At 39.6% G+C, this 26,146-nt stretch overlaps 1 protein-coding gene across 4 annotated transcripts in view; it reads right to left on the bottom strand.

Moving 5' to 3' along the window:
- Positions 1-26,146, bottom strand: part of DYM (dymeclin) — a 207,063-nt gene that overhangs the window by 126,532 nt on the left and 54,385 nt on the right. For all 4 annotated transcript variants that reach the window (XM_039733340.1, XM_039733338.1, XM_039733339.1 and 1 more), the window contains one exon: positions 1,870-2,052. In XM_039733340.1, coding sequence (XP_039589274.1) covers positions 1,870-2,052 — 183 coding nt within the window. The remainder of the gene's footprint in view (positions 1-1,869; positions 2,053-26,146) is intronic.

Raw genomic sequence — 26,146 nt, forward strand, 5'->3', positions numbered from 1 at the left:
AGAAGCTCCCCTTGGCTTTGCCACTTCACTTCTGAGGATGTTTAAGATGTGCCACTGGGATTTACAGCATATCAGTCTTATTAAAAGATACCAAAACATCCAGCAAAATAAAAATCTTAACAGAATTAAAGAAACTTACCAGCAACACCAGCATATCCAGCATTATTCTGCAGAACATTAAGCTGATCAACAGAAAAATTAAACTATTCTAAACCACGTACAAAAAAAACCCTATCCTGAATTCTTCTAGTTTTGCCACAATTAAATTATAGAAATTATTTTTTTAAAAATTCCAATTTTCCTTTTATAGTATATATTATGACTGCAACCAGCCTCTTTTTTTCCACATTACTTTCCTCTTACAAACCCCTTAGAATGTTCACAGAAATCAAATTTAAGTTCAGTTATGAGTATTGCTAGTGGGAACAAGTTTCTGGGAAACAATAAGTCATTCTATCAACATAAACATGTAGAGAAAATATAGCTTTTCATGCTACATTTGACACAAAATAAGTTATTTCAAAATTTTATAATGATATATGTACAGCATGCTTTAATGAAATACATTACTGGCTACTGGTGGCATGAAACAAAGTCAATCAAAATGCAACATTAAAGCAAGCTTGCAGTTTAAAGATAGAACAAAACAAAAACTTTATCAACAATTTGATCTCAACCACCTGTAAATGGTATCCAATAAATCAACAAGCATGTTAGGACTCAGAATTCTTCTTATGAGAACAATCCTCCACCTTCACAACCCAATAAATTTTCCTAGGTAATGATGAATTAATTTAGAGCTCAATCTGGTTAAAACTTAATGGATAAATGAATACAAAAAATCCCCAGAAGAAAGTGCATAACTCAGGATATTACTGTGGCTTCACAGGTTGTCACACAGCTCCTGAGCCCTGTGCACAGTGCCAACCTGCACAAAGCCAATGAAAGGTAAAACCACATGGCTCAGATTCAGAGATTTAAGTGTGGATAAAGTACACATGGAAAATGGTAGGAGTCCCCATCCCTGCAGGGATTTAAAAGCCATGTGGATGTGGCACTTGGGGACAAGGGGTAGCGGTGGCCTTGGCAGTGGTGGGGAATGATTGGACTTGGAGGGCCTTTCAACCTAAATGATCCTGTGCCTCTGTGAAAGGCACAGGCTGCATGCTGAGCTAGGTGGACAGCACAAGCTGTGTTAGGGCATTCCCATGTCCCACACAAGACCCTCTGTGAGTCAGTGCCACATGGCACCTGCAGTTACCTGACACACAGACTGGAACCTGCCTTCTCAAAACCCAGACAAGCACCAAAACAACTATGCAACCTCTCATACATACAAAACTCATGGAAGTTTTTATGTTAAAGATTTTTTTTTGTACATTTAAAATACAAGAATACAGTCAGTAAACACAGGTAGCAATTTAATTATTTACTTTCTCTCTAAGGACCATGACTCTAGGACAAAAAGCGCTACAAATTTTTAGGGGATTCCTGCAGACTCTTGGATAACCAATTTACTTATAGGTTAGTTTTATGTATATTTTATGAAATTATAGAGTCACAGAATCACCAAGGCCAGCAGAAACCTTCAAGAACTTCTAGTCCAGGAAGTAAATTGGACCAGGATTATGAAGCTTTCTAGTATTTCTCAAGTCAGAAGAATAAAGTATCCTCCTTCTTCCCCCACCACTAAGTTCCAGCAGCTGAGGAACTCCACCTCAAAACTCCCAGATAAAAACATGTTATTACTGCTCTTCCATGAGTGTGCTGGAAGGACAACAAATCTTGGAAAGAGAACTTCTAAGAAACCACAGCATCTTAAAACTGTACTTCATCAGCTGAGGCTCAGAAGAAAGAACAGATACAAACCTTGTGTGTTCTTGAAGGACATGATGGCTTGCCTGTAGGGGTTCGGGGTGTCTGGAGTGTCAGTCAGGTTGGCCAGGACCAGCAGCAGCAGCAGGCTCTGGCTGGCCAGAGGGGAGCACTGCTCCAGCTGCGCCGACGCTTTGCTGCCCACCCCGCCCAGCGTGAACACTGTCCACAGGCCAGCTGCAGAGGAAAAAAAAATCAACAAATAACAGGTTTGGTTATATTTTAATAAACAAGGGTATTTTAGAGTGAAGGTTTAGATTAGATATTGGAACAAAATTCATCTCTGTGAGGGTGGGCAGGCCCTGGCCCAGGGTGCCCAGAGCAGCTGTGGCTGTCCCTGGATCCCTGGCAGTGCCCAAGGCCAGGCTGAATGGTTCTTGGAGCAACCTGGGACAGTGGAAGGTGTCCCTGCCCATGACAGGGGGTGGCACTGGATGGCCTTTAAGGTCCTTCCAGCCAAATCATTCTCTGACTCCACAACTGTACATTACCTGTGGACAGCTCCAGTAGTAAGGCATAATGTATAAAGCCAATGTGACATCCCCAGAGGTTGCTTGAAAAAATTCTCATTATCACATTGCTTAAACTTTGATGATTGAGCCTCAAATGCAGAGTGATTTTCACACTTACAGCACTAAAAAGAATTAACTCCAACACTAAACTACTGCATTTGAAATTCCTGTTCCTGATTACAGCAGCATGGTAAAACCAAATGACCAGCTACATGCCCAAATACTGATTAGAGGAGAAGGAACCTCAGAGGAGGATTAAAGGACTCCCCTCATCCCTCTCCAGCAAGTCCATTACTCCTTATACCCTCGCCATTGCTCATTGGGAGTGTATTACAGCACTGAAAAAAACTAAGAAAAGCACTAAAACTGAAACAGAGATGCTGCAGACTCATCATTATTGAATTACAGCAGCGTTGGTGAAACCAAATGACCAGCTACATGCCCAAATACTGATTAGAGGAGAAGGAACCTCAGAGGAGGATTAAAGGACTCCCCTCATCCCTCTCCAGCAAGTCCATTACTCCTTATACCCTTGCCATTGCTCATTGGGAGTGTATTACAGCACTGAAAAAAACTAAGAAAAGCACTAAAACTGAAACAGAGATGCTGCAGACTCATCATTATTGGAGTACAATGTCAGAGGAAAGGATAAAACTTCTATGTTTATCTCATCTGGGCTCTTGATACACTCATTCCAAGGGGATAAGAAGCAGCCCTCCCATCACACAGTATTAAGATTCACCCCAAATGCCTTCCTAGCAGTTCTTTTTTTTTTTTTTTTGAGTGTATCTTGAAATTTTATGACAGAAACTAAGCATTTGATCACATTATCCATTTTTTGATAGGTCAAAGGTTATACAGGTAAAAAAAATAGCAAGTTTTACTTTAAAAAAGGTAAATCCTTATTTTCTCTTTTAATTAATGCCTAAATCAAATTAAATACAACACACCTTCTTAAAGAAAACAGAAAAATTAAGAAAGTTTAGTTTCCAGTCTTCTAATTGTTAGGATTCAAGGTGTAAATGATAAAATCTTGTAAGCCATTTGAATGCAAAATACTAAAGTATAACCAGTTAAAAGACTTTCAAGTACTCTTAGCCCCGCAAAATTTCAAGCCATCCAATGAGTATTTTTTTTCAAATGTAATTATACAGTCAGATTATGTAACAAACCAGTACTCCCTCATTAGGACAATTGCAGGACAATTACTGCCAAGTCATAGGCAAGGGGACTAATGCCACTCAGTGTTCAGCAGCTTGAGAGCTCTTATAATAAAAAGTACTATAATTGCAGCCTTCTTAGCAAAAATTTCATGTTACATTAGTAACCCTTTATCACCATGTTTTTCATCCACAGTTCTTATCAGAATGAATGATGCATTAAGTTTTTCATATGAGCTAACCAGAGAGATAACATGCAAAGAAACTATTTTAAAAACCTGAAACAACTGTACATTTATCATCACACGTTAAAGAAATTAAAATTCATCACATTTCCATTCTTAAATTTTAGTGCAGGTCGTGTTTTTAATTTTCTACCACCCCATCCTTCTGTGGCTGCCATCTGCCATTACTCCTTTCCTCAACAGCTAGGAAAAGAGGGATATGGCCAAAACACCAGTGATTAATGTGAATCTTCCACCAGGGAGAACATCTGCACATGAATATGTGGCCCAAGTAACCTCCTGAAGTTCTCTTGTGTGTTGGCAAGCCCTGCAGAAAACCAACCCCATGTAACAGGTTCACAACATTCCTTTCAGCTGGGAGGGCAGCATCACAGGTGCTAAGTATTGGCTGATGCTTCCAACACACTCAGTTAAAAATATTTTAAAGGAAAATATTATTTCTGATCATAAGCATCACATTAAAATGCTGAATAGGTAAACAGCCTGGGAGGACAGAGGAACAGGAAGTTCCTAGCTCTATGTAGCAGTATGTTCACAATACGTGAAATACTACTATGTTAAACCTAATTTTACATTTATGCATATTTCAAAATTACAAGACTATATTTAACTTCTTTAACACACAAAACAAAGTAAATTATGCTGCACTCTCTTAGAAGCTTTCCATTATATTCTTTTCAGATCTGTAGTTAACAGAAAACATAAAAGGATAGACACTGATACAGCGTGGACAGAATAATCTTTCAGATTCTGTTTCTTCACTACATCACAGGAAAAAAAAAAAAAACAGAATAAAAGGAAGAAAATTTCATGTTTAAAAGAGATGAAGGCCAGGTTGGACAGGACTTGGAGTAACCTGGGATAGTGGGAGGTGTTCCCACCCATGGCAGGGGTGGTAATGAGATGAGCCTTGAAACCCCTTCCAACCCAAACCATTCTAGGATTCCATGATTTCATGAAAATTCTTGTTTAAGCCAACAGGATAGCCACAGATGACTGCAACAGTACTAGTTCTGCCTGGCATCATTACAGGCATGAAGTGAAATTTGCCTAAATGCTGGATTTCTTTCACATTGAGGGGGGTTTTTTATTTTACTTCTATCCTCTTCTCATTTTTTTCTATACCACAAGAGAAATACAAATTCCAGATGTTTTTGTAAAGCTTTCTATATCTCTGGGAGGTGGCAAAAATAAGTTAGGGTTCTCCAAACTAAACCACTAAACAGCGAAAAGGAGGGAAGGGTAGATTATCTGAAACAGTGTCATGAGCCACACTGCTTCTGAAGATTTATAAAGTCTTCAGAAGGCTCTACAGTACCAAATACTACCTTTCTGGTCCCAATTATAAGTCTGATGAAGTCAATAATCCAGAACTCTAAAACAGCCTCTTCAACATTGTTGTGGTTTAACACCACACAACCAATCATTCTCTCCTCTCTGATGAGATGAAGAAGAGAACTGAGAGAAAACACGAAACTCGTGGGTTAAGATGAAGGCAATTCAACAGAACTGAAAAAGAAGGGAAAATGATGATGATGATAATAGTAATGATAAAAGAATATACAGAGGAGTGATGCACAGTGCAGTTGCTCACCACCTGCTGCAGATCCTGAAGCAGTGTCCACCCACCCCTGGGCAACACCCCCCAGTTTTATTGCTCAGCATGACAGGATATGGAATATTCCTTCAACCAGTCCCTACTGTGTCCCCTCCCAGCTCCTGGTGTCTAAACAAACCTTGAAGCTCACCCCATTCTAACCCCTGCCATGGGCAGAGATGCCTTCTGCTATCCCAGGCTGCTCCAAGCCCCATCCAGCCTGGTCTGGAACACTTTCAGGGAAAGGGCAGCCACAACTGCTCTGGGAAATCTGTGCTAGGGCATCCCACCCTCACAGACAAAAATTTATTCTGAAATTATGAGAAGGTGAAAAGTCCTTGATGTAGAGTAAGCACGACTTAGCAACAACTAAAACATCAGGGTGGTGTCAACATTACCCAACGCTGCAACCGTATCCAAGCTGAAAACAAGACAAACATGTAGGTATTTGCATCACTTACTTCACTTACACAGTTTGCTGCTTTCTGCAGAATACTTTCAATTGCATTTCTCTAATATTTGTCCATCATTTCTAACTGTGTCCAGCTCTGGGCTCCCCAGTACAGGAGGGACATGGAGCTCTTGGAGCAGGTCCAGTGGAGAGTGACACATATACTGAAGGGCCTGGAGCATCTCTGTGCCCAGGACAGGCTGAGGGAGCTGGGGCTGCTCAGGGCAGTGAGAGAGCCCTCAGCCCTGGCTGTCCCTGGCTGTCCCTGTGTGCAGGGAGGGGCCGAGCAGGGCCCAGGCTCTGCTCCAGGCCCAGCAATGGCACCAGAGCCAGGGCAGGGACTGACCCAGCAATTCCCCTGCACAGGAGACACAACTTCTGCTCTGGGCAGAGGCAGAGAGGTGTGGAGTCTCCCTCACCAGGGATATTCCCGAGCCCTCTGGACACACTGCTGTGTCCTGTGCTCTGGGATGGCCCTGCTGGAGCAGGGAGGTGAGGTCAGACATCCCACTGTAGGCACTTCCAACTCAACCAGCTCTGGGATTCACTGATTTAACTTTATTTCTTGTCTCAGTCTCACAGGGAACCACACTGCTAGAAGTTTTGTCAATTGGAGAACTGTAAAATTCTGCCAATTATTTCTGGAAAATACTCAAATACTTTAATAAGAAACTGAATGCTTTTATCTTTAAAACTAAATTAACAGATTGATTTTTGCCCTAGTCTTTCACCAAACTAACCACCGCAGGCTTTTTTACCCTGTTCATACAACTCTATGTAAGGCAGAGCAAGAAAAGCAGGTCATAAGAGCAAAGTATGTGATTTTGCAACAGAGAAGCTGAGATTTTCTGTAAGATGGCTGGAAACACAGTTTACAGCCATGAAAACAAACCCAGCACTTTAATCTAGTTTGACAGTCTGTGAAACAACACTTAATGGCAAAATGAAGTTATGACACAGTCATCAAAATGGAACTTTCTTTCACCTGACTGTTATTGATGTAAACACAACTCTGCAGAAATCTCAGCCTAATGCCTGGTCTCTGTTACACAATGAGATACAAGTAAGGTTCATGTTTGTACCTACTTCAAAAAAGTTTAAACATACTTGTTTATAGTTTCACAAGAATAAGAAGAATTTTAAAAGTTTGACTTTGAAGACATTTTGAAACTAAGAGTGCAGAAGGTACTCTAAAAACTCATCACACTCATAAAGCATTGCAACTTATAGTCAACTTCTAACGCTGTCTACCATTACTTTAAGTCAGAAGATCAACCAACTGTGAGCTATAATTGATTTTTGAGCTCTCTTGGATTAGTTATTAAACTAGTTGTAATTCTTCTGCAAAATGTATTATTCACCTTTCAACCTTCAGTGTCAAGGCTGAGAAGACAAACTCTCTGACTTCTCATGCTGGACAGAGCATTAAATTAATGCCGAGGAAATTGGAGTTACTTACTTCCAAGTTTCTTTCTAGGAAATTAGTATTGTTTAGGTTTTTTTTTTAATCTAATAGTAGCTCAAAAATTCAATTAAAGTAATCACTGAACTTCAACCTTTCCTTTGAACATCCTTCATTGCATTTAAATATGGGCATTAAATTGCAATTAATACTGGCAAAGCCTTTTTGAGTATGGTCCTGTCTCTCCTCACTGGAGCTTGGTAAGAGGGCAGATCCTTCCTCCATTCCCCATCACATAACCCACATCCTCTCAAACATATTTAGCATCCTCCTATTGAGTTTTTTATTGCTTTTGACAGGATTTAGCTGAGGGCACCAACTTGAGGTGGTGCCCCCAGGCTGCTATTGAGACTGAATAGGTCAAAATAAGAGTTTTAGTAGATATGAAGATTTTCAAAAGCTCTCTTGATCTCCCCCTGTTATTTTGACATTTTCAAAACAACAATCCTGCTCCCTTGTTGCAAAAATGGAAAGAACACAAATAGATGAGGCTACAGAAGTTTGCAAAGCCAGTGTTAAATATCAGAAAGAAAACTCAACCACAATGAAAAAGCCCAAAACAGAACAGATCTAACTTATGGTTAGTAATACATCCAAGTCCTAGCTCCACATTCTGCTTTCCTATTTCTGAAATTTTTAGCATCCAGAAGATTGTCCAACGCTTGCAATGCTGCAGGATTGTCCAGTCCCAGGTATCACTAAATAGAGATGATGAACAATTAAAGCAAAAGGGATTTTCATTGCATCTAATTATGCATTCACGTAGTTCCTCCAACAAAACCAGTAAATAGCATATTATTAAAAAACATTACAATTACTGTTTAATTCTTTTTACACTCAAGCAGCAGCACTGGGAACTTGAGTGTTGTTTTTTTAACGCTCATTATGTGTGTCACTTTTTTTAAGTCAATTCAATAGTTCTCACACTGTGGTCTGATGAACACTTTCTGGTGGCCCATGGAGAGCTGGCAGTTCACATTGTGCTGGCTCTTGTCCTTGTTTCCAGCTGCTACATTGTGTTAGAAGAAAGCTAAAAATACATAAATACTTTCCTACGATTACTTTTCCATGCAAGCAATTTCTCAAGTTGCCACGGGGATGTTATGTGATAATGGATGGGAGAGGAAAAAGAGGTCCATGGAATTGTGAAGGGGGATCAGTGAGGCAACTGCTGTATCAGAGGCATTTTATACTTTATAAAGCACATCTTCAACATCTCAGATCTTTAGTTAAGGAACTTAAACTGCAAATTGTGAAGAACCCAGGGTATACTTGCTCAAGAGACTATAAAAACAGCAGCTACATTAATTTTAGGGAAGTCCCACTGCAGATTTGGGAGGATTCATTACAGAAAGAAACTAGCAAAGCTGAAGTATAGGAAATATAGAATCATTTTTACATGGTTTATGAACCTGCATGTTAAATATTCCACTCTTGAGCAACATTAAACTCATCTGTAGCATAAACACACTGACGTACACACAAACTGCAACCTGTAACTGAAAAAGTCAATCTGGTGACTGTAGATGTTTTAAGTAGGGAAACTGTAAAAACTCAGAAGAAAAAAAATGGCTGTCCTAAATACTACAGTCACTTTTTAATTGGAATAACTTTTCAACTTTTCCAACACAAGTTCCCATAAATGACAGGTTTTTTGAAACATTTCACCTGGCATGGTAATACAAATGGCAAAAGTAACAATATTTAATTTTCAAAAATATTTTTCATGGTCTTCATTGTCCAGCATTGGACTAACAGGATTGACTCAAACTAGCATGAGACACAGGGGAAGTTCTACAAGCAGCAATAAATAAATCGTTTCTGGGTGTCAGACAGTCTAGCAAAATAAATTTGTATTTTAAATACTTGTAGGCTAGCTGCTCTCTAAGTCATCAGCAGGCTGCAGCAAGAATTCACACGTGGGAGACACTAAATTTAAAAGCATTTTGAGACAACAGCTATGTACCAATCCATCTTGACTCTATTTCTTGTCTGGAACACAGGAATGGCACATGATGTGTATGAGAGTAAATGTGTGATCACTTGGAACTCCATATTCAGGCTTAAAATCCTATTGAACTACCACTTAGTCCTTAGTGCAAGGTCAAAGTCACACAATTTACACAGATGATTGCCATGGCTTTACTTCAGGTGCTGTGTTATATTTCAGTTGCTTTACTACTATATTTTAAGTATTTAATTCCTAAATGCTACAGGAAAGTGACTGAAATGCTATAGAAAGATTAAGTGCATGTTTTAGATTACTTCTTTAAATGTCAAAAAGAATTATAGAAGTGATTTAAAAACCAAGTTATTTTCTTCTCAACAAATCATTGCAACAGAACAACTGCTCTATATTTCATAGATTTCAACTGGCTCATTGAAATACATGACTGAGTATGACTTAATTGTTTGAGGGTTTTCACACCTAATAACACTATTGTAAAGGAGACCAGTATTTCACCCTCCCTGCCAAGAACAGCAGAAGGTAGTTGTTTCTGTGGAGCCAAGCTCTGCAACACCAGCTCCTTGCCTGCTCCACTCCTGGTCACAGCCTCTCCAGGAATAGCCAAGCTCATGTCTCTGCACCCACACATTTCAAATACATCCCAGGCACTCGACTTTCTGATGTCACCATTGCTGCCAGTGCTGCAGCAGGACAGGAAAGGCACAGCAAATGGCTGGGGTGCAGTGGAGGAGACACTGGGGAATAGACAGCCCAGGAAATCTCCTCATAAACCCTCTGAAGCCAGAGAAGCACTGATGAGCCTGAGGTGCCCGGGGCCGTGATGTCATTAACACGTTCTGGAAGCAGTTTTTCAGGAAATGAATCATAGAAGCAAGTGAAATGCAAAGATGTATTAGGTAACTGTGTCCATCCCCGATCCATGCAACAGTGTTCCCTCCAGTACAGCTTGTTATTCTATCCAGACTAATATTAAGGGACTAGTAATGGAGCTTGAACCACATCCTTTGGGAAGCATGTTCCATAATCTAATAAACCTCAATGTTAAGATTTTTTTCCTAATATTCAGCTAAACATTACTTTATTCTGCTTCATCTCCTTATTCCTTTAAGTGGTTCTATGTAATACCATAAAACATTTCTGCCCCAGTTCAGTGTTTACAGCCCTTAAATAAAAGGCACAGTCAGGTCTCCTTTGTTGCCCAGCCAAATTACATACACACATTTTTCTTTCTTTTCTTTTAAAGTCTTTTCCAGTTTGCTTCCTGCAATTAATCCCAGCTCCAATACTTTGCACGACCTTTCAAATGTCATGGAACTGAAAAAGACTGCAAACACTAAATTGCATAGATTGATAAATAAGCATATTCCTCATTTCACTGCAAAAACAGTGTTTATTTTATTTTAAACCATTCATCTTCCTTTTTATCACTACATCTCAGGAGCTCTTTACTGTGAAACCTGAAATGATTCAAACCTTCCTCAGGGCAGGAACCTTATCTACTGCATTATTACTCTTTTTCTTGTTTTGAGCTTTAAAATAAGGAGACAATCACCTTCTTGAAGACTATGAAGCTCAGCTACAGACCTGCATTCTCATGAAAGACACCACAGAGGAATCACAAATGTAAAAAAACACTCCCCAAAAAGTATTTAATCTGAAAAACTATAAAAACATACAAAACCAAACTCAATACCTGTAAACTCAGTGAAATCATATTAGCTGTAACTATATATATTATTTACAGTTGGGCTTGATGATCTTCAAGGTCTTTCCCAAACTTGATGATTCCATGAGTCTGTGATAAATTTAACATTTCCAGATGGGGTCTACTGCTCTTACTTGCCCAGAGATGCTGAAGCACAGAATAGCTTTGTTAGCTGGAAATCCCTGATGACATTTTTATTATATGTAATTGAAGTATGAGTAGTAGACATACCCAGAGACAGACACCTTGAAGAATTAAGCAAAGCAAATTATATAACATACTTCTGAATCAAAAGGCAAAATAAGGCTGGGAATAACTCTAACAAACCATCAATTCACTTTTAGAAATATATTAAAAATAACTATAGGAAGGGAACATCTTCAGCAAGGAATCTTCACATTTTTATTAGACCAAGTCCTGGCCAGTTGCTGGCAATACCTCTTTCAACTCCTTTGGACACAAGTGATACATTTTCTGAGATGGAACAATATTCTTCCTGCACATTTGAAAACTGTCCAGTATAACTGAAGCTGCAAATGCGACCACAATATCAAGAAAAAATAAATAAAGGTTTTATGATATTATACAAGAGCAAAATACCACAATATTATAACTACTTGGAACCCGGGAAACTAAGTGCAAGCTTGAAGAGAGTGAGAGAGAGGAAAACGAATGAGAAATGTGGGAAAAAACTGCAAATCCACCCAGTGTTGTATTTAATTTTAGAGGAACTGTCTGACTCAATCATCTATCAACCTTGGAACAGCAAACCTCACGCCAACAACAAGTTCACATAGAGACATTAAAAAGAAGTTGTTGGATGGTGGGGTTTGGAGGCTTGTTTTGGTTTGGGTTATTTTGGTTATTTTGGTGGGATTTTGGGAAGAGAAGGTTAGTTCCTGGATGGGTTTTGTTCAGGCTTTTATTTTTAAATCATTATTTAATTATTTTTTGTTTTAGTGGAAAACTCCTCTGGCTTTTGCCCAGGGTACCATCCTGGTATTTTATTGTTCTTGTCAGAATGCAAGCGAACACAGTGAATGTGTATAATTCAATCAATTGTGGAACTTCCAGTAACGTTTTCTGTTGACTCTATCAGGCAAAATATGAGGCAGAAACAAACACAGAAACATGCTACAAAATAAACATCTTGGCAGTATTATTTTTAAATAGTACCAATCAGGGTATCAATATTAACTAATTCGTTTGATGTAGGACCCTCAGGAGAACTTCCATCCTCACACATAGTAGAGAAGGGGGAAGAAGAAATCCAGACAACCAACGAAAGCTGATAGACTTTAGGCATCCAAGAAATTACTTTTTCAGAGCAGTTAGATTTTGATCAGTTAGTGAGCTTAGCACAGTGCTCCTGTTGGTTTGTTGTGACTGCTGAAAGTTGATAGACTTTAGGCATCCAAGAAATGACTTTTTCAGAGCAGTTAGATTTTGTATCAGTTAGTGAGCTTAGCACAGTGCTCCTGTTGGTTTGTTGTGACTGCAGGCACTCAATTCACTCATATTCCCTATGAGAGGAAAAAGGAATAGCTAGCATAGTAAAGCCAGCAGAGACCTGCAGCTTCCCTTCTAGACTTAAGTTTCACTCTTCCAAATTTTTGAAGCACCTCGCCAAGGGTACCTGCAGCAATTCCAGCCAGCTTCTCTATCAGCCTTCAGGACAGCATTCAAAAACAATTGAATAAAACTCCTAATATAAGCACAGCTGAAAGACCTGGAGTTCCACAGCTTAGGAATGCTCTGGCTGCCACCCTTGTTCCTGAGAAGATCTGCTCACATTTCTTGGAGACTGCCACCTGTCCACAGTGCAAGGGGTACGTTATTTTTTAACCCAGCATTTCTTAACCCCTACTTTTCCTCTAAGCGGTAACACTTTGTTTGTGTGAGGTCACTTCTTCCTCTACACTACCTGCTACTCCAAAGGCAAGGAAAACTCAAAGAGTTAATTCTCTTGCTTGAAACCAGCAACTGCATGGAACAGGGAAAGTCCTCCCTGGATCCTGGAATGGCCTCATGGACCTCACGAGGGGTGCTGCACCCCGAGCTTCACTGGCACGACACTCTGTGGAACACACTTCATGAAAACTCAACATTCAGACAATTTTGCTGCCAGTTTTTCAACAAGTTTCTGTTCAATGTATGCAAACGGCAAGTTTTGGGACCTTGTCACTTGGCCAGATTTAGTAATCTTTAAGAGGGATTGTAAATGGCACATCTCTATCCACAGCTTCACTCCCCTAAGCCCCGCTTCCCAAATCTCAAGAGCTTGTTCCAAGGCATGAAGGCTCTAAAACTCCTCAATAAAACAGATGTAAGAATTCAGCATTGGTTAAGTAACATTTTTCCCTAACCTCATTCTCAGAAACAGAAGAACTGTTTTCAATTAAAGCAGTGCCAAAAAAATTTTTTAAAAATCTAAAAAAAAAGAGCCTAAGGAAGATACTCAGCATGAAAAGTTTCACCACAAACAACTGAAGTCTGAAAAAAAACTATGAGCAATTGAAAATTGGATTTCACTACAGAAAGTGCTCTATAAGCTTATCTTAAGGCATCAATACCAGCTCCAGCCATACGAACATTATTAAAGTGGCAGTTTTAATGATGAAGCATTGAGGAAAGCAGCAGCGCTGAGGAATGAAGTCCTACCCCCAGAACAAGCGTGCCACAGGCAAAACTTTTCATTATCTTGACTAGCAGAAAATGCCTCCTCAGCTGAAAGAAGCCAGTGTCCCTGCACCCTCTCGGAGCGGGGCGTGAGCTCTGCCAAGGCTGACGAGCTGTTTTATGTCAGCACCTGCCCTTTGGCTCTGCTCTCGCACTGACATCAACCCCAGCGGCATCAGACAGGAACATGTTTCTGTCACCAGACACCACGGCTGGAGCCACACCAGAAAAACAGCGCTGCAACTCACGGAACTCTGTTTGAAGCCCTCTCATGGATCCAACACCGACTGAATTCCCTCTCTTTGGCGTCGATGGCCAGTGTGGAGGGGATGGTGTAGGGAAAGGTTTTGGTGTGTCAAATTTACTGACTATGAAAACAGAACACTATGGGGGGAGAAAAAGGCTGACTAAGTATTACTGACTCTGCCTGCATATTTCTTCCCAGCAAAAACTGATAGTTAACATTGAAATTATACAGAAACATGTGCTAACACTCATCAACTTTACTATTAAAGGCTAAAATTACATATATAGTATGGAGAAAGTTTTAGTTCCAAATACTGATTTGCCAATTTATGGAATGAATTACATAAAGATTTTCATTTATATGAAAAAATATATTTAGAGGCACTTTATTTTTTCTCTAGCACGCAAGTTCAGTTCCATAATGTTTCATCTTCAGTACCCAAAAATGTTTTTACCACAGGGTAAGGGATTCCTCTGTGCTTTTCCTGTTCCTAAGCATTTTGCAATAGTGCCAGGCCATAAAGGGAAGAGAAGTTTGCTCTCTGGGAGCTCAGTTAGGAAACAGTGAGGACAAGCCACTCCTGCCTCTCTGCCATCACCTACAACAGGGCTATGCCCATGCCTGAGACAGAGGAGTTAATATAACTTTTTAATATAACATACAACGTGATTTTCATTCTGTATGAAATCAATCTAGGAGTTTAAAAAAAGCAAATTTGAGCAACATGATTACCCTCGAGGGTGACACCTGGTACCACCATCTCCAGGTTTGCATGTAGATCTCACTTGTGTGGAAGCTCCTTGGCAATCCCAAGGTACCCCAGGCAAGCCCTATGATGCAGGCAAGCTTTGTAGGCCTCCATCATCAGCAGCTGCCCCCTGTGCAGAGACATCCTTTTTAGGCAACCAGGTTTTGAGCAGATAATTTGAATATTATAGTATTTTTCATTAAAAAATCAAACAAACAAAACAAAACAAAACAAAAAAAAACCCACCACAAAAAAAAAACCACAAAAAAACCCCAAAACCAAAAAACAACAACAAAAAAAACCATTTCTGCTGTTCCCAAATGTTCACAAAATCACACAATGATTTGGGTGAAAAGTGACCTTCAAGATCATCTCATTCCAAACCCCTGCCTGCCATGGGCAGGGACACCTTCCACTATCCCAGGCTGCTCCCAGCCCCATCCAGCCTGGCCTTGGGCACTGCCAGGGATCCAGGGGCAGCCACAGCTGCTCTGGGCACCCTGGGCCAGGGTCTGCCCCCCCTCACAGGAATTCTTTCCCAACATCCCATCGATCCTGCCCTCTGATAGTTGGAAGCTATTCCCTGTGTCCTGCCCTTCCATGCCTTGCCCCAAGTTCCTTTCCAGTTCTCCTGGAGTCCCTTTAGGTAATGGAAATGGCTCTGAGGTCTCCCTAGAGCCAGATCTCCTCAGGGATGAAACTTACTCCTCATTCCCACAACAATTACTCAGTAAAATTTAAGGTAAATCACAAATGTCACCAAACTGTTTGGCACAAACTGACAGCAGGGCTTTGAGAGCAGGCCTTGTGCAAAACAATTACAATTAGCAAGGTAAGACAGTGAGAAACACCTATGTGCTGTATTTACATCTTATAAAATCACCTGAAATTGTTTGGTAAATGGGAATTCTATGCCCATTATCACACGCAAACAGCATGTTTTATTAGCCTTGAAGCAAGGCCCAGCAGTTAAAACATGTGGATAAAGATCAGGGCAGTGGAATTTTATTCCCATCTGCAATGTCAACTGACTGTATAATTTTAGCCAAGCTTCAAGCATGTTATTTCCTCTTTTCTCCCTATCTATAAAAATGAAATTTTTCTACTTAATAAGGGCCTTTACATCCTGATGCCCTTGGCCTGAATGTACGTTGTTCCTGAGCTGATGTCCCAATTTCCTAAGAGATCTCTGACCCACTGAAGAGAGTCAGAGCAGATTATATACACAGTGGGACTGATTACACACCCCTTGTGTACTTACACACAACTAGCTAATGATATAGATACATAGAATGTATCCAATTATACAGATATAATTATATAGATACATAAAAAGACAGATCTTTGCTTGACAGATCCTCTCAGAATGACAATTGCTGAGAGAAGCAGTTCAATAAATATAAACTATTGAGGCTGAAATTAGAAGCCAGCAGTGAATTAGATGGATAAACCTAATGCCAAACTTGAAATTATGCAGGCCAAAACAGTTTTTTTCCTAGGAATATTTTTATATTTTGTATTATCTACATTTCTACATATACATTTGCTTTAATGTATGTACATATGTCATATCTGTATATGCTGTATATACGTCTTATAAAACCACTTGAAATTGTTTCAGTGGGAATCTTACAAATTACCACATGCAAACAGCATGACTCCTAACTAAATGTCATATTGATATAATGTATTCTAGACTTATAAAACAATTTATTCTCATATGTAACTTACACATTTCATTTTTATATCTGTAGGTATTTTGATCCCTAAATGGTATATTTTTGTATAAATACACTAAATATATAGATGTGGTACACTGGGTCATTTATATTTCTATTACTAAATGTAAGCATGTTCATATGTTTCTGTGTACTCTGTATTTTATTTGTATTTTATAGTTTTTATATTATATACACACATCCACACACAGAACTAGTGAGCACCAAATAACTGTCAAATGCTGCGGTGTCTACAACATCTCTCATTCTTGGCAGAAATAATTTGATCCAGATTTACCTTCCAGCTGAGAGTAAACTCTGCTGAAACCTCCCATATATCTACTTCCCCTTCTTTCACAGACAAGACAAAAAATCTTTGTTTCAAGGTCATGATGTGGCTCTCCCATCCCTGGAAGTGTCCAAGACCAGGCTGGATGGAGCTCTGAAGCAACCTGATCTAGTGGAAGATGTCCCTGCCCATGGCAGCAGGGTGGAACAAAATGGGTCTTAAGGTCTCTTACAACCCAAGCCCTTACAGGATTCTACAATTCCATGATCTGATTTTTTTCCTAAAAACAAAAACACCCCTCAGTCTCCCACACAGATTCATCCACAATTCATAATTCAAGTGCTTTAACTACAAAACATTCGGAGGATTCTTCCAGTTTCCAAGTTTCTTATCAAAACGGGATTTATTTTCCCAGTTAGCAATTTTTTAGCACTTTTCTTAATAAAGATTAAGAAACAGGTAAGAAAACAGGTTCAGCTTATGAATTCCTGGGGGCAACAAGACAACTTCAAGTCACTATATCAGGGCTCAGGGGGGATGTCTCTGTTAGAGACCCTGAACAGACAAAAAAGCACCATGACTCAACTGCAGAGAAAGGAGACTACAAAATGTAAAAAGATTAAGTCTTTTCCAAACCAGAAAAAAAAAACAAACAGGTATATAAGCTTTGGCAAGTTCAATGCTAAACCAGACCAAGTTGAGCCAAAAGTAATTTGGGAACAGCCTGCTAAAGGTATAAAAATCAACAGTAAAAGCTTTTCCAAACAATCTGACAGCTCCTCAAAGAGGCCAACAAGCCATTTAGGGGCTTTAGGGAGCACTCTGGGAAGGTCAGGCTCTGGCAAATGAACTACTCTGGGTGCATTTCCCAACACTTTGTGCACACTCCATCAACAGATCTGATGCATGACCGTGAAAGCAACTGCAAAAGCAACACCAAGTGCTGTGGTGTCCTCCCTTGGCAACAGGTCCTCTCCAGCAGCTGAAGGCTCTGCAGAAGCCCCAGAGGTGAGGCGCTAACATGTACATCCCAAACACAAATAGCTGGATGGCTACGGAGCCAGCCAACAACCAAGATCAGTGCTTGGGAACAACAGCCAAGGGTTGTTGATAAGAGCATGCATGAGAAGGACCAGGATATGGCTGCAGAAGGGTCCATGTGGAGGAAGTGCAGCACTTTTCTGGGACAAACCCCTTTCCCTTCCCTTCCCTTCCCTTCCCTTCCCTTCCCTCTCTTTAATCCACACCCTTCTTTCTCTTCCCTTTCAGTCTACTCCTTTTTCCAAAACACACCACCATGTCCTCATACCAGAAGAACAGGGGCTAACACACCAATTTCCATGCCAAGTGTGTGATTCATTACAAAAGCTTCCTAAACTCTTGTAGACCCTCTGACTTCTGTCATCCCTTCTGACCCCGAACATCTGGGTCCTGCCTTCCCCTAAAGCATCAGACACCACAGGCCCAAGAGGAGGCTGCCTTTGGAGCAACAGCCTTCAAATGAAGGATCAGGATAAATTCAGGGGAAAATTCAGAATTTCTTAAGAAATGAAGCATTTTTATATTGTCACATAAAACTCAACACCCACATTAAGCCCTGAAAATTTCACCTAAGAATCCCTCATCACAGATACAACTACAGGTAAGCCAAATTTTTCGGGGGGAAATTCAGAATTTCTTAAGAAATGAAGCATTTTTATATTGTCACATAAAACTCAACACCCACATTAAGCCCTGAAAATTTCACCTAAGAATCCCTCATCACAGATACAACTACAGGTAAGCCAAACTTTTCTTGTTCAAGTTTAAGTAATTAAAAGAAGCATCAGCAGTTAAAGAAACACCTGACTCCACATTAAGGAATATTCCAATGTAGTTATAGCAGTAAAAGCTCCAGTTCTAATTCAAACACCTAAAATCAGCATGAATTTGGGTAAACACGCTTTACACAATCAAGAGGTGTCTATGGACTTTGTTAACTAGTTATTAATTATCTGAAACAAGTAAAAGAAAAAACAAAAAACACCAGAAACAAAACAAGATACTATTTAATTAATATACTTTTAAGCAAGCACAGCATTGATTTGTTTGAAGAAAGCATGAATTAAAGAACTCCAAAATACATCCTGAAACCAAAAAACCAGAAACAAGATACTATTTAATTAATATACTTTCAAGCAAGCAACAGCATTGATTTGTTTGAAGAAAGCATGAATTAAAGAACTCCAAAATACATCCTGAACAAATTGGAAAAAGAAAATGTACAATATATCAACTATTCCACTCCAAGCTTTTATTTCCTCCCACACCTCTCACACAGACATAAGAGTTTAATGATAAAGACACCCCCCCATACACACATGATTGCAATTGATGAATAGTGGACCACTTTTAATTCCAGTTGAAGGAATTTGGCACTCTGTCCTATCATAAAATCCCTTCCTACACTTGTGGAAGGACACAATGGTGGCTCCACTATGGACACCATGCTCCATGAAGAATTCTGTCGAGCACAATACCCATACTAACCAGAGAGAACTATACATTTTAATTTGTACAGTCATTACTTCTTTTCAAAGCATGCCTCCTAAGGCAGAAAAAGTGACAAGACAAAGGGATTGATTTGTACATAAGGTGAAATGATTATTTAGTACTTATTTTCCATCTTTAGTAATTGCATTGTGCTTGTCTCAAGTATGTGCCAAACCACAGTGAAAATCTAATTTAAAATTAATTAACTGGAGAACTCTACATACATGCCGAAGCTAACTTCTACAAAGCTTCCATCCTTTAAAAATTGACTTCTGCAATTTGCAAATATGCCAGCTCTTGACATACCAATAGGATGCTGGAATGACTTAAAAAAATGACTCCAAATATTTGAGCATGCCATCAGTTTCAGCAGACTGGTGGTGACTGTGGTGGGGAGAGAGTGCAAAACACAGAAGGGAAAAAAAGATGCTATTAAAAAGACAGGAAGAGAAACACTGTAAGAGTGATTGAGAACACATTATTTTCCAATACACAAACTGCAAAAGCTCATAAGGTTATTTTTTCTTCTTCCAGTGAAAATACTAAGTTGCCAAATGGCAAAGATAAACGTTTTCTATTTAGCAAGGACAAAAATTCCCCAAGTAGCTACATATTATATGACAAATCATTATCCTGACTAGACAAGCTACTCAGGATTACATTTAAAACATTTTAGTTGACTACTCCAGAAAATAATTATTACATTTTATTGCCTATACATTGTTCAAAGTTAGTTCACCTTGTGTTCTAAAAAACATTTATAAGTCAACAGAGCGCACCAAGGGAACAGGAAAACCATGGAGGAAGAGACAAGAGTAATAGTTAATCACTTATTTTCTTTGTATCACTTGATGCACTGATACAGTAAACTTCCACATCCCATGAGAGCGCATATTATACGTAACGTATTTTCTATTCATAAAGCAGCACCAGCATAAATGGCAAACACACCCAGACCAGCCACACACAATAGCTTTCCCTGCATTTGTTCATTTTAATGCTGCAATTAAATCACTCGGCTCTACCAAGTGCTGTCACCAGGACTTTGTTTTGTGACTGCTACAGCAGTTTAAAATTGTTTGTTTGGGAAACAGTACAACTTTTGCAAAGCTTCAGAATGTTTTCGAACTTGGGATAGGGATGGCAAATATATCTCAGAAAAGGAAAAATTTATATAAATCTTCATTAATAAGCAATTTGAACCAATACAGCAATTATACAAAAAATGCACTGACAGCAGCCACAGCATGTTAAAAGGTTGTAGAAAAATTAAACAGAACATTGGGCAAGAATAGGAACGTGGCTAATGAGCACATTTTCCATCTAGGCTAAGACTATTTCAGGACAACTCTCTTAATTGCAAAAATGTAAAATGCTGCACTTCCAATTTCATAAAGCCTTTACATAACAAGCAGTTCTCTAACCTAGATTACATGTGATTCCTGTCCAAAACAACAGTGACAACAATCAGAGAGAGGCTCTATACCTTCTGTCCATCCCCCAGGCTGCTTGCACCAAGAAACAACAAACACCACCTTAAGGGTGATGTTGTGCAGCAAATCCCAAATTTAACTTTTTACAGAAAAGACAGCACACAAAATCCCTGAACTGAAAAATGGGAGAGGAAGTCAAGGAGGGGAAAAAAAGCCTGAAACCACTAAAGATTTCTCCCTAGCAAAGTCAGATTATCTTTAAGCATGTTGGCAAACTCCACTCAATGATAACCAAACTATTACTGAGATTGGCTGGAACAACAGACCTGGCACTAGAACTTGTTGTGTGCAGATCTTACATTTGATTTTGGGAGCAGATGCTGCAGATGCTGTTTGAGAGAAAGCTTGGAAGACCAATGCTGCTTCTGGAAATGCCAATGGAAGAACACCTTACCACCTCTCACTTCTTGGTCCCAAGAAAATTAAAGAGGTTGACTAGAAATCATCTCAACAGCTTTCTCATCACAGTCATGTGATTCATTTCACAAAATGTTTGGCAACAGGAAAGTTCATGGAGAATCACAAGTAAGGTCAGACTTGTGCAGCAGCAGTGAAGTCCCCTATTTAGTCAAGAAAGGGAATGTGTCTGTTTGGTACAGTCCTAGACTTGCCATATTCTTTTCAGGATTCTGCTTCATCAGGTGGGCTTTTTAACTTTAAAAAACTACCCCAGATGTCACAGATGATCAAATCACTATGGTTGGAAAGATCTCTAAGGTCAAGTCCAACCATAAATTTGTTGCTGTTCATTTTTCTTGAGACTAAATGATTGGATCATTGAGGAAACTTACAAAAAAGTTCTTTTCCCATATGGAGATACAAACAGAATCACAGAATGGTTTGAACTGGAAGGGACCTTCAGAATCACCCAGTTCCACCCCTGCCACGGGCAGGGACAACTGTCATGAGACTAGATTGCTCCCAGCCCTGTCCAGCTCGGTTTTGGATACTTGTGAGGGGAGGCAGCCACATGCTCACACTCAGAGTGGCTCACCATGAAGACCAGCCATTCTGTTTCTCTTCCCAGAAAGTTAACAGCTTTTGAAGACATAACTTATTTCCAATATCCATAACTTCCACCAAATTAGATTCCTCAGTGAAGACAGAACTCTGTGGTAAGTCTGCACTAGTGTCTGAAAAGCTCTGAAGTCAGCCCCACACGTTTTGACAGACTGCTGTGTGTCCATCTTGCTCTCCATATGTGATGTGGAAAAGCAGCACTCAGTTCAGCAAGACAAGCAGTGGCTTTGCTTCATTCCCAGTGCCCAAAGGGTCTCCTGGGCCAATGAGCCTACACAACTTCAACCATGTACTAACATCAAGAAGTCCAAAATCACTGTGTTCAAAACACTTGAAATTTTGATTTATCTGACTTTGAGACACAGGCCAACCAACCAATTACTAGGAAGGGGAACTTTTATTTTTACTTTTTCCTCCAGGACATTGCAGGTGATAAGACTTGTGGGCATCTGTTCCACTTCCACTGATCAGCTGTTTTGAATGGATGTTTGGGAACAAGACCTCCTGCTAGAATTTATTACATATAGGACATTAGGCTTCCAAGAAAATCTTCTGGATGAAGAGAATACATGTGTTTTTAGCAGTGTACTTACAGATTTACAATTACTTTTTCTCCAAGGAGAGCCTTTCCAACCCAAAGGAATCTTTAATCCATTACACATTACAGGTGGTGTTTCTGATTAGATACATGCAGTTATAGGTATCATTTTTGGATTTGTCACTAGGTCTCAGAACTATGATGTCAAATTCTGTCAATCAGAGCCATCACAGGCAATCAAGCTGCTGTGCCTGACTGCCACCACCACCACCAAGATCATAAACAGTTTACTAATATATCCTATCAAGAACCCTTTATGCAATTTATTGTAAAACTCATTACATTGTTAAATCATCACATGATTACATCATTACATTGTTAAAACTGACAATTGCTATATAATTTTCCAGACATGCTTTTATAGCAGTTGTTCTTCTATCATTTCAGAGGTTCTAAAATATGTTTCTTGTATAGGTAATTTCTTATGAATATCATCATATCTGGCTTGCCCTGGCACTACAGAAATCCAAGGTAGTTCCAAACATTCTATTTCGAAAATAATTCAGTTCTCTGTTGAGTAAAACTGTTTTCTTTTGACTTGTTTTGTTCTTCTTGCCACACTTTTCTGTGAAACAACACTTAACACAAAGGATCCAAGTGTTTGCTGCTGACCATAGAAATGAAAGTTCTAGAGAATGTTATCTAAATAATTAAGATATAAAGAAATTCTAAAATTGCATCTTAAGGTTTTAGTTCTTTCATCTGAAAGATGTCATGTATTTCCTCAGGACTGGAAGTGGTTTGGGACATTCTATTTCAACACTCCAACCAGACATCAATGTGCTCTGCATGTGCTGGACCACATGACATACCTGGTTTGCATCTGGAATGTGGCACCAATGTTTCTCCTTCGAATGGTTAAATATGTTAACTATGCACTTTTTCTAACTGTGGTTTTCTGATTCTTTTCAGCATAAACTGTGTAAAAAACCCAACACAGTTCACCCAGTATTCTATGAAAAATTAACTGCTCCTCTGTTGTCTCCATCACTATGAATTCAGAGCATGATCAAGAAGTGTCCCTTCTTTCCCTGGAGCACTTCGCACCACTGCTAAAACTAACAGGTTGAAAGTTCAGGGTCTCATCTGAAGATTTCCTCTGAAGTTACTGGGATTCTGCACAAGCACACGATGTCTCTGTGCATAACCAGACCCCAGAACCACACACTGCAAAGCTATAAATACACATCCTTCACCACGTAGAGGAACATGAACACTTTTATACCACACAATCTGCTACCACCATCTCCAAAATAATTCTTTACTTAGGAAGAAATTACAGCCTGGCAGGGTGGGCAGACCCTGGCCCAGGGTGCCCAGAGCAGCTGTGGCTGCCCCTGCATCCCTGGCAGTGCCCAAGGCCAGGCTGGATGGGGCTTGGAGCAACCGGGATAGTGGAAGGTGTCCCTGCCCATGGCAGGGGTGGCACTTTAAGGTCCCTTACAACACAAACAACTCTGTGATTCTGTGATTTTATGATTCACGGCATTCCGGGGGCTCGCTCTCTTTCCAAAGAATGGTACAGATTCTGATATGTTTACACAAAACCTTCAGAAGTATTTGGAGAGTAATGCAAGACCAGCTTATACACTTAGAAAAAACGACTCTTTAGATATGCAGCCTCTAGTAAAATTTGTGTTTAAGAGCTTTGCAAGTCCAAAAGAAGTTTGCAAGCCTGATAACTACAATACAGGATCTTCCCTGAGAACACAGAGTAAATGAACAAAAAAGATGGTTCTCAACAAATTGTTCACCTCTGTCTTACTCTACTGGCTAACCTTCTCTCAATTTTTTTTGAATCTCACTACACAAAGCAATGTATTCATGCAGATATTACATGGGTGGTAAGTAAGAACTGGTTGTGTAAGAGCTATTTCTTGCCTCCAAAGTCCTAGTTCATTTAAGCCCCAATTCAGATCTGCTGAAAACTAGCTTGTTCTAAAGGCTTAAACGAATCTACAAATCCACCCTTCCCCAAAGGTTCAAACCCAGCTGTATGACAGACATCACAGAATGGTTTGGCTTGGAAGGAACCATGAAGACCAGCTCAGGCCACCCTCCTGACATGTTTTGTGTGAATTAACACCAACAGGAATGCAAAAACTCTCAGTTCAGGCTGAGAGTATAGGCCTATGTATTTATCAGCTACAGAGCCTCATACTGCTGAACAAAAATCCAAAATATTAGCTGGAATGCTATGAAATTCAGTCTTTTAACAATTACAAGGAATCATTCCAGAGTCAGACTCATTCTGAAATTTTTCATTTAGACAGAAAATATTATCCTGTTCCTGACCACAATTCTCTTATGAAACCTAGTTTTAAATTTATTACCTACCCAACTCAGCACAAGAGTGACAAGGTCTCAACTCTGTCATTATTAATATCCACAAAAGGAATACAGGGTTTGAATCCCAGCCAAGGAAAATCTGTCCATTGTACTGCAGCATTTCTACCAGTAACAGTCTACCTCAAACCTCACAAAATGCTCAAAAATTAAGGGCGAAAGAGAGCAGTGTTTGGCACAAACACTGGACAAAATACTATCTGGAAAGGCTAAATACAAAAGCATTTGCTTAACATGTTAAATAAAAATAACGTGCAAGAGCCTATCAGACCAATTTGCTCTCCACTTGGCATAAGCAGCCCCCTAACAATAGTCTAATGAAGGAAGTTTTTTACATTAACTCTTGGATACACATTCACATCAGGAATGGGTTTGCATCACAACAGCCATTTGCATGTAGGCAACAGCCTTCATGTCAGCCAGCCAAGGCATACCTGGGTTAGAGATGTCAGTCATCCTCCCACCTACACCAACTCCACCTCCCCAGCTCCACACATCCCCATTCTTTGTCTTAAGGGACAGAAACAAAGATGGAAAGGACCAGGAGACAATAGGGGACACTCAGGCAACAAGGGATTTGCTTCTGTGCCTGCCCCTCCAGCCTCTCATCTATCTAGTCGTTCCCTTTACTTCACACAGCATTTAAGTCTACAATGCTTAGTTTCATCAAACCCCAGTATTTGATGAAAGATAAAATGAATGAAGTTGCATTCCAGCTATGATGCTGGTAACATTTCTTCCCTCTTGCTCCAGCCCTTTATTCAGTCAGCCTGCACAAAAGCAGCATGTCACTTCAGCCTGAGCCACATCCCCTCATCTGTGACAATCACCATCACACAGACATCAACTGACAGAGATTCACAGCAGCACAATTCTGGGCTTCATATATGTTCAAAATCCAAATAAAAATCTAATTGCTTAGAAGTAAGCAAAAATTCACACTTTCCTGTAAGGATGCTAATTGAATTTCCATGTAATGCAGAAATTTATTTTTCAATAATGGAAATCCATTCTTTTCAACCAGGATGTCTATTCCTAGGTGCCACATTCTTTTCTTGTTAATAGTATTTTTCTTTCCCCAAAGTGAGTCACTCTGGAAAATGCCATTCGCTTAAAAGAGAAAAATTGACAAACAACCCCAACTGTCACAAAAATGAATGTTCATGCTCTGTGCTACAACTACCACATACCAATAACTTAAACCTCAATCATGAAAGTACCAAATTACTCAACAATAGTAACTGGCCTCAGGACAAGGAAATAAAACTTAAATCTGCAACTGTGAAAATAGTTTCTACTAATACACTGCTAAGCACATGATCTGTTTGGCTTTGCTCTGCTTTGGCTGGGAAGTCTTTCGCAGAAAGACGGAAAAAGTTTTTGATGGCTTATTCAAAAGGAAAAATAGCCATTTATCAGGTTATGTAAAAATCTCATACTTGTGTTGGAAACTACAGTTTGGCAGAACACATTCAATTACCACTGGGTCTTCTAGAACAT

This window comes from Passer montanus, unplaced genomic scaffold (genome assembly GCF_014805655.1).
Source record: "Passer montanus isolate IOZ18808 unplaced genomic scaffold, ASM1480565v1 scaffold86, whole genome shotgun sequence".
Taxonomy (NCBI): Eukaryota; Metazoa; Chordata; class Aves; order Passeriformes; family Passeridae; genus Passer; species Passer montanus.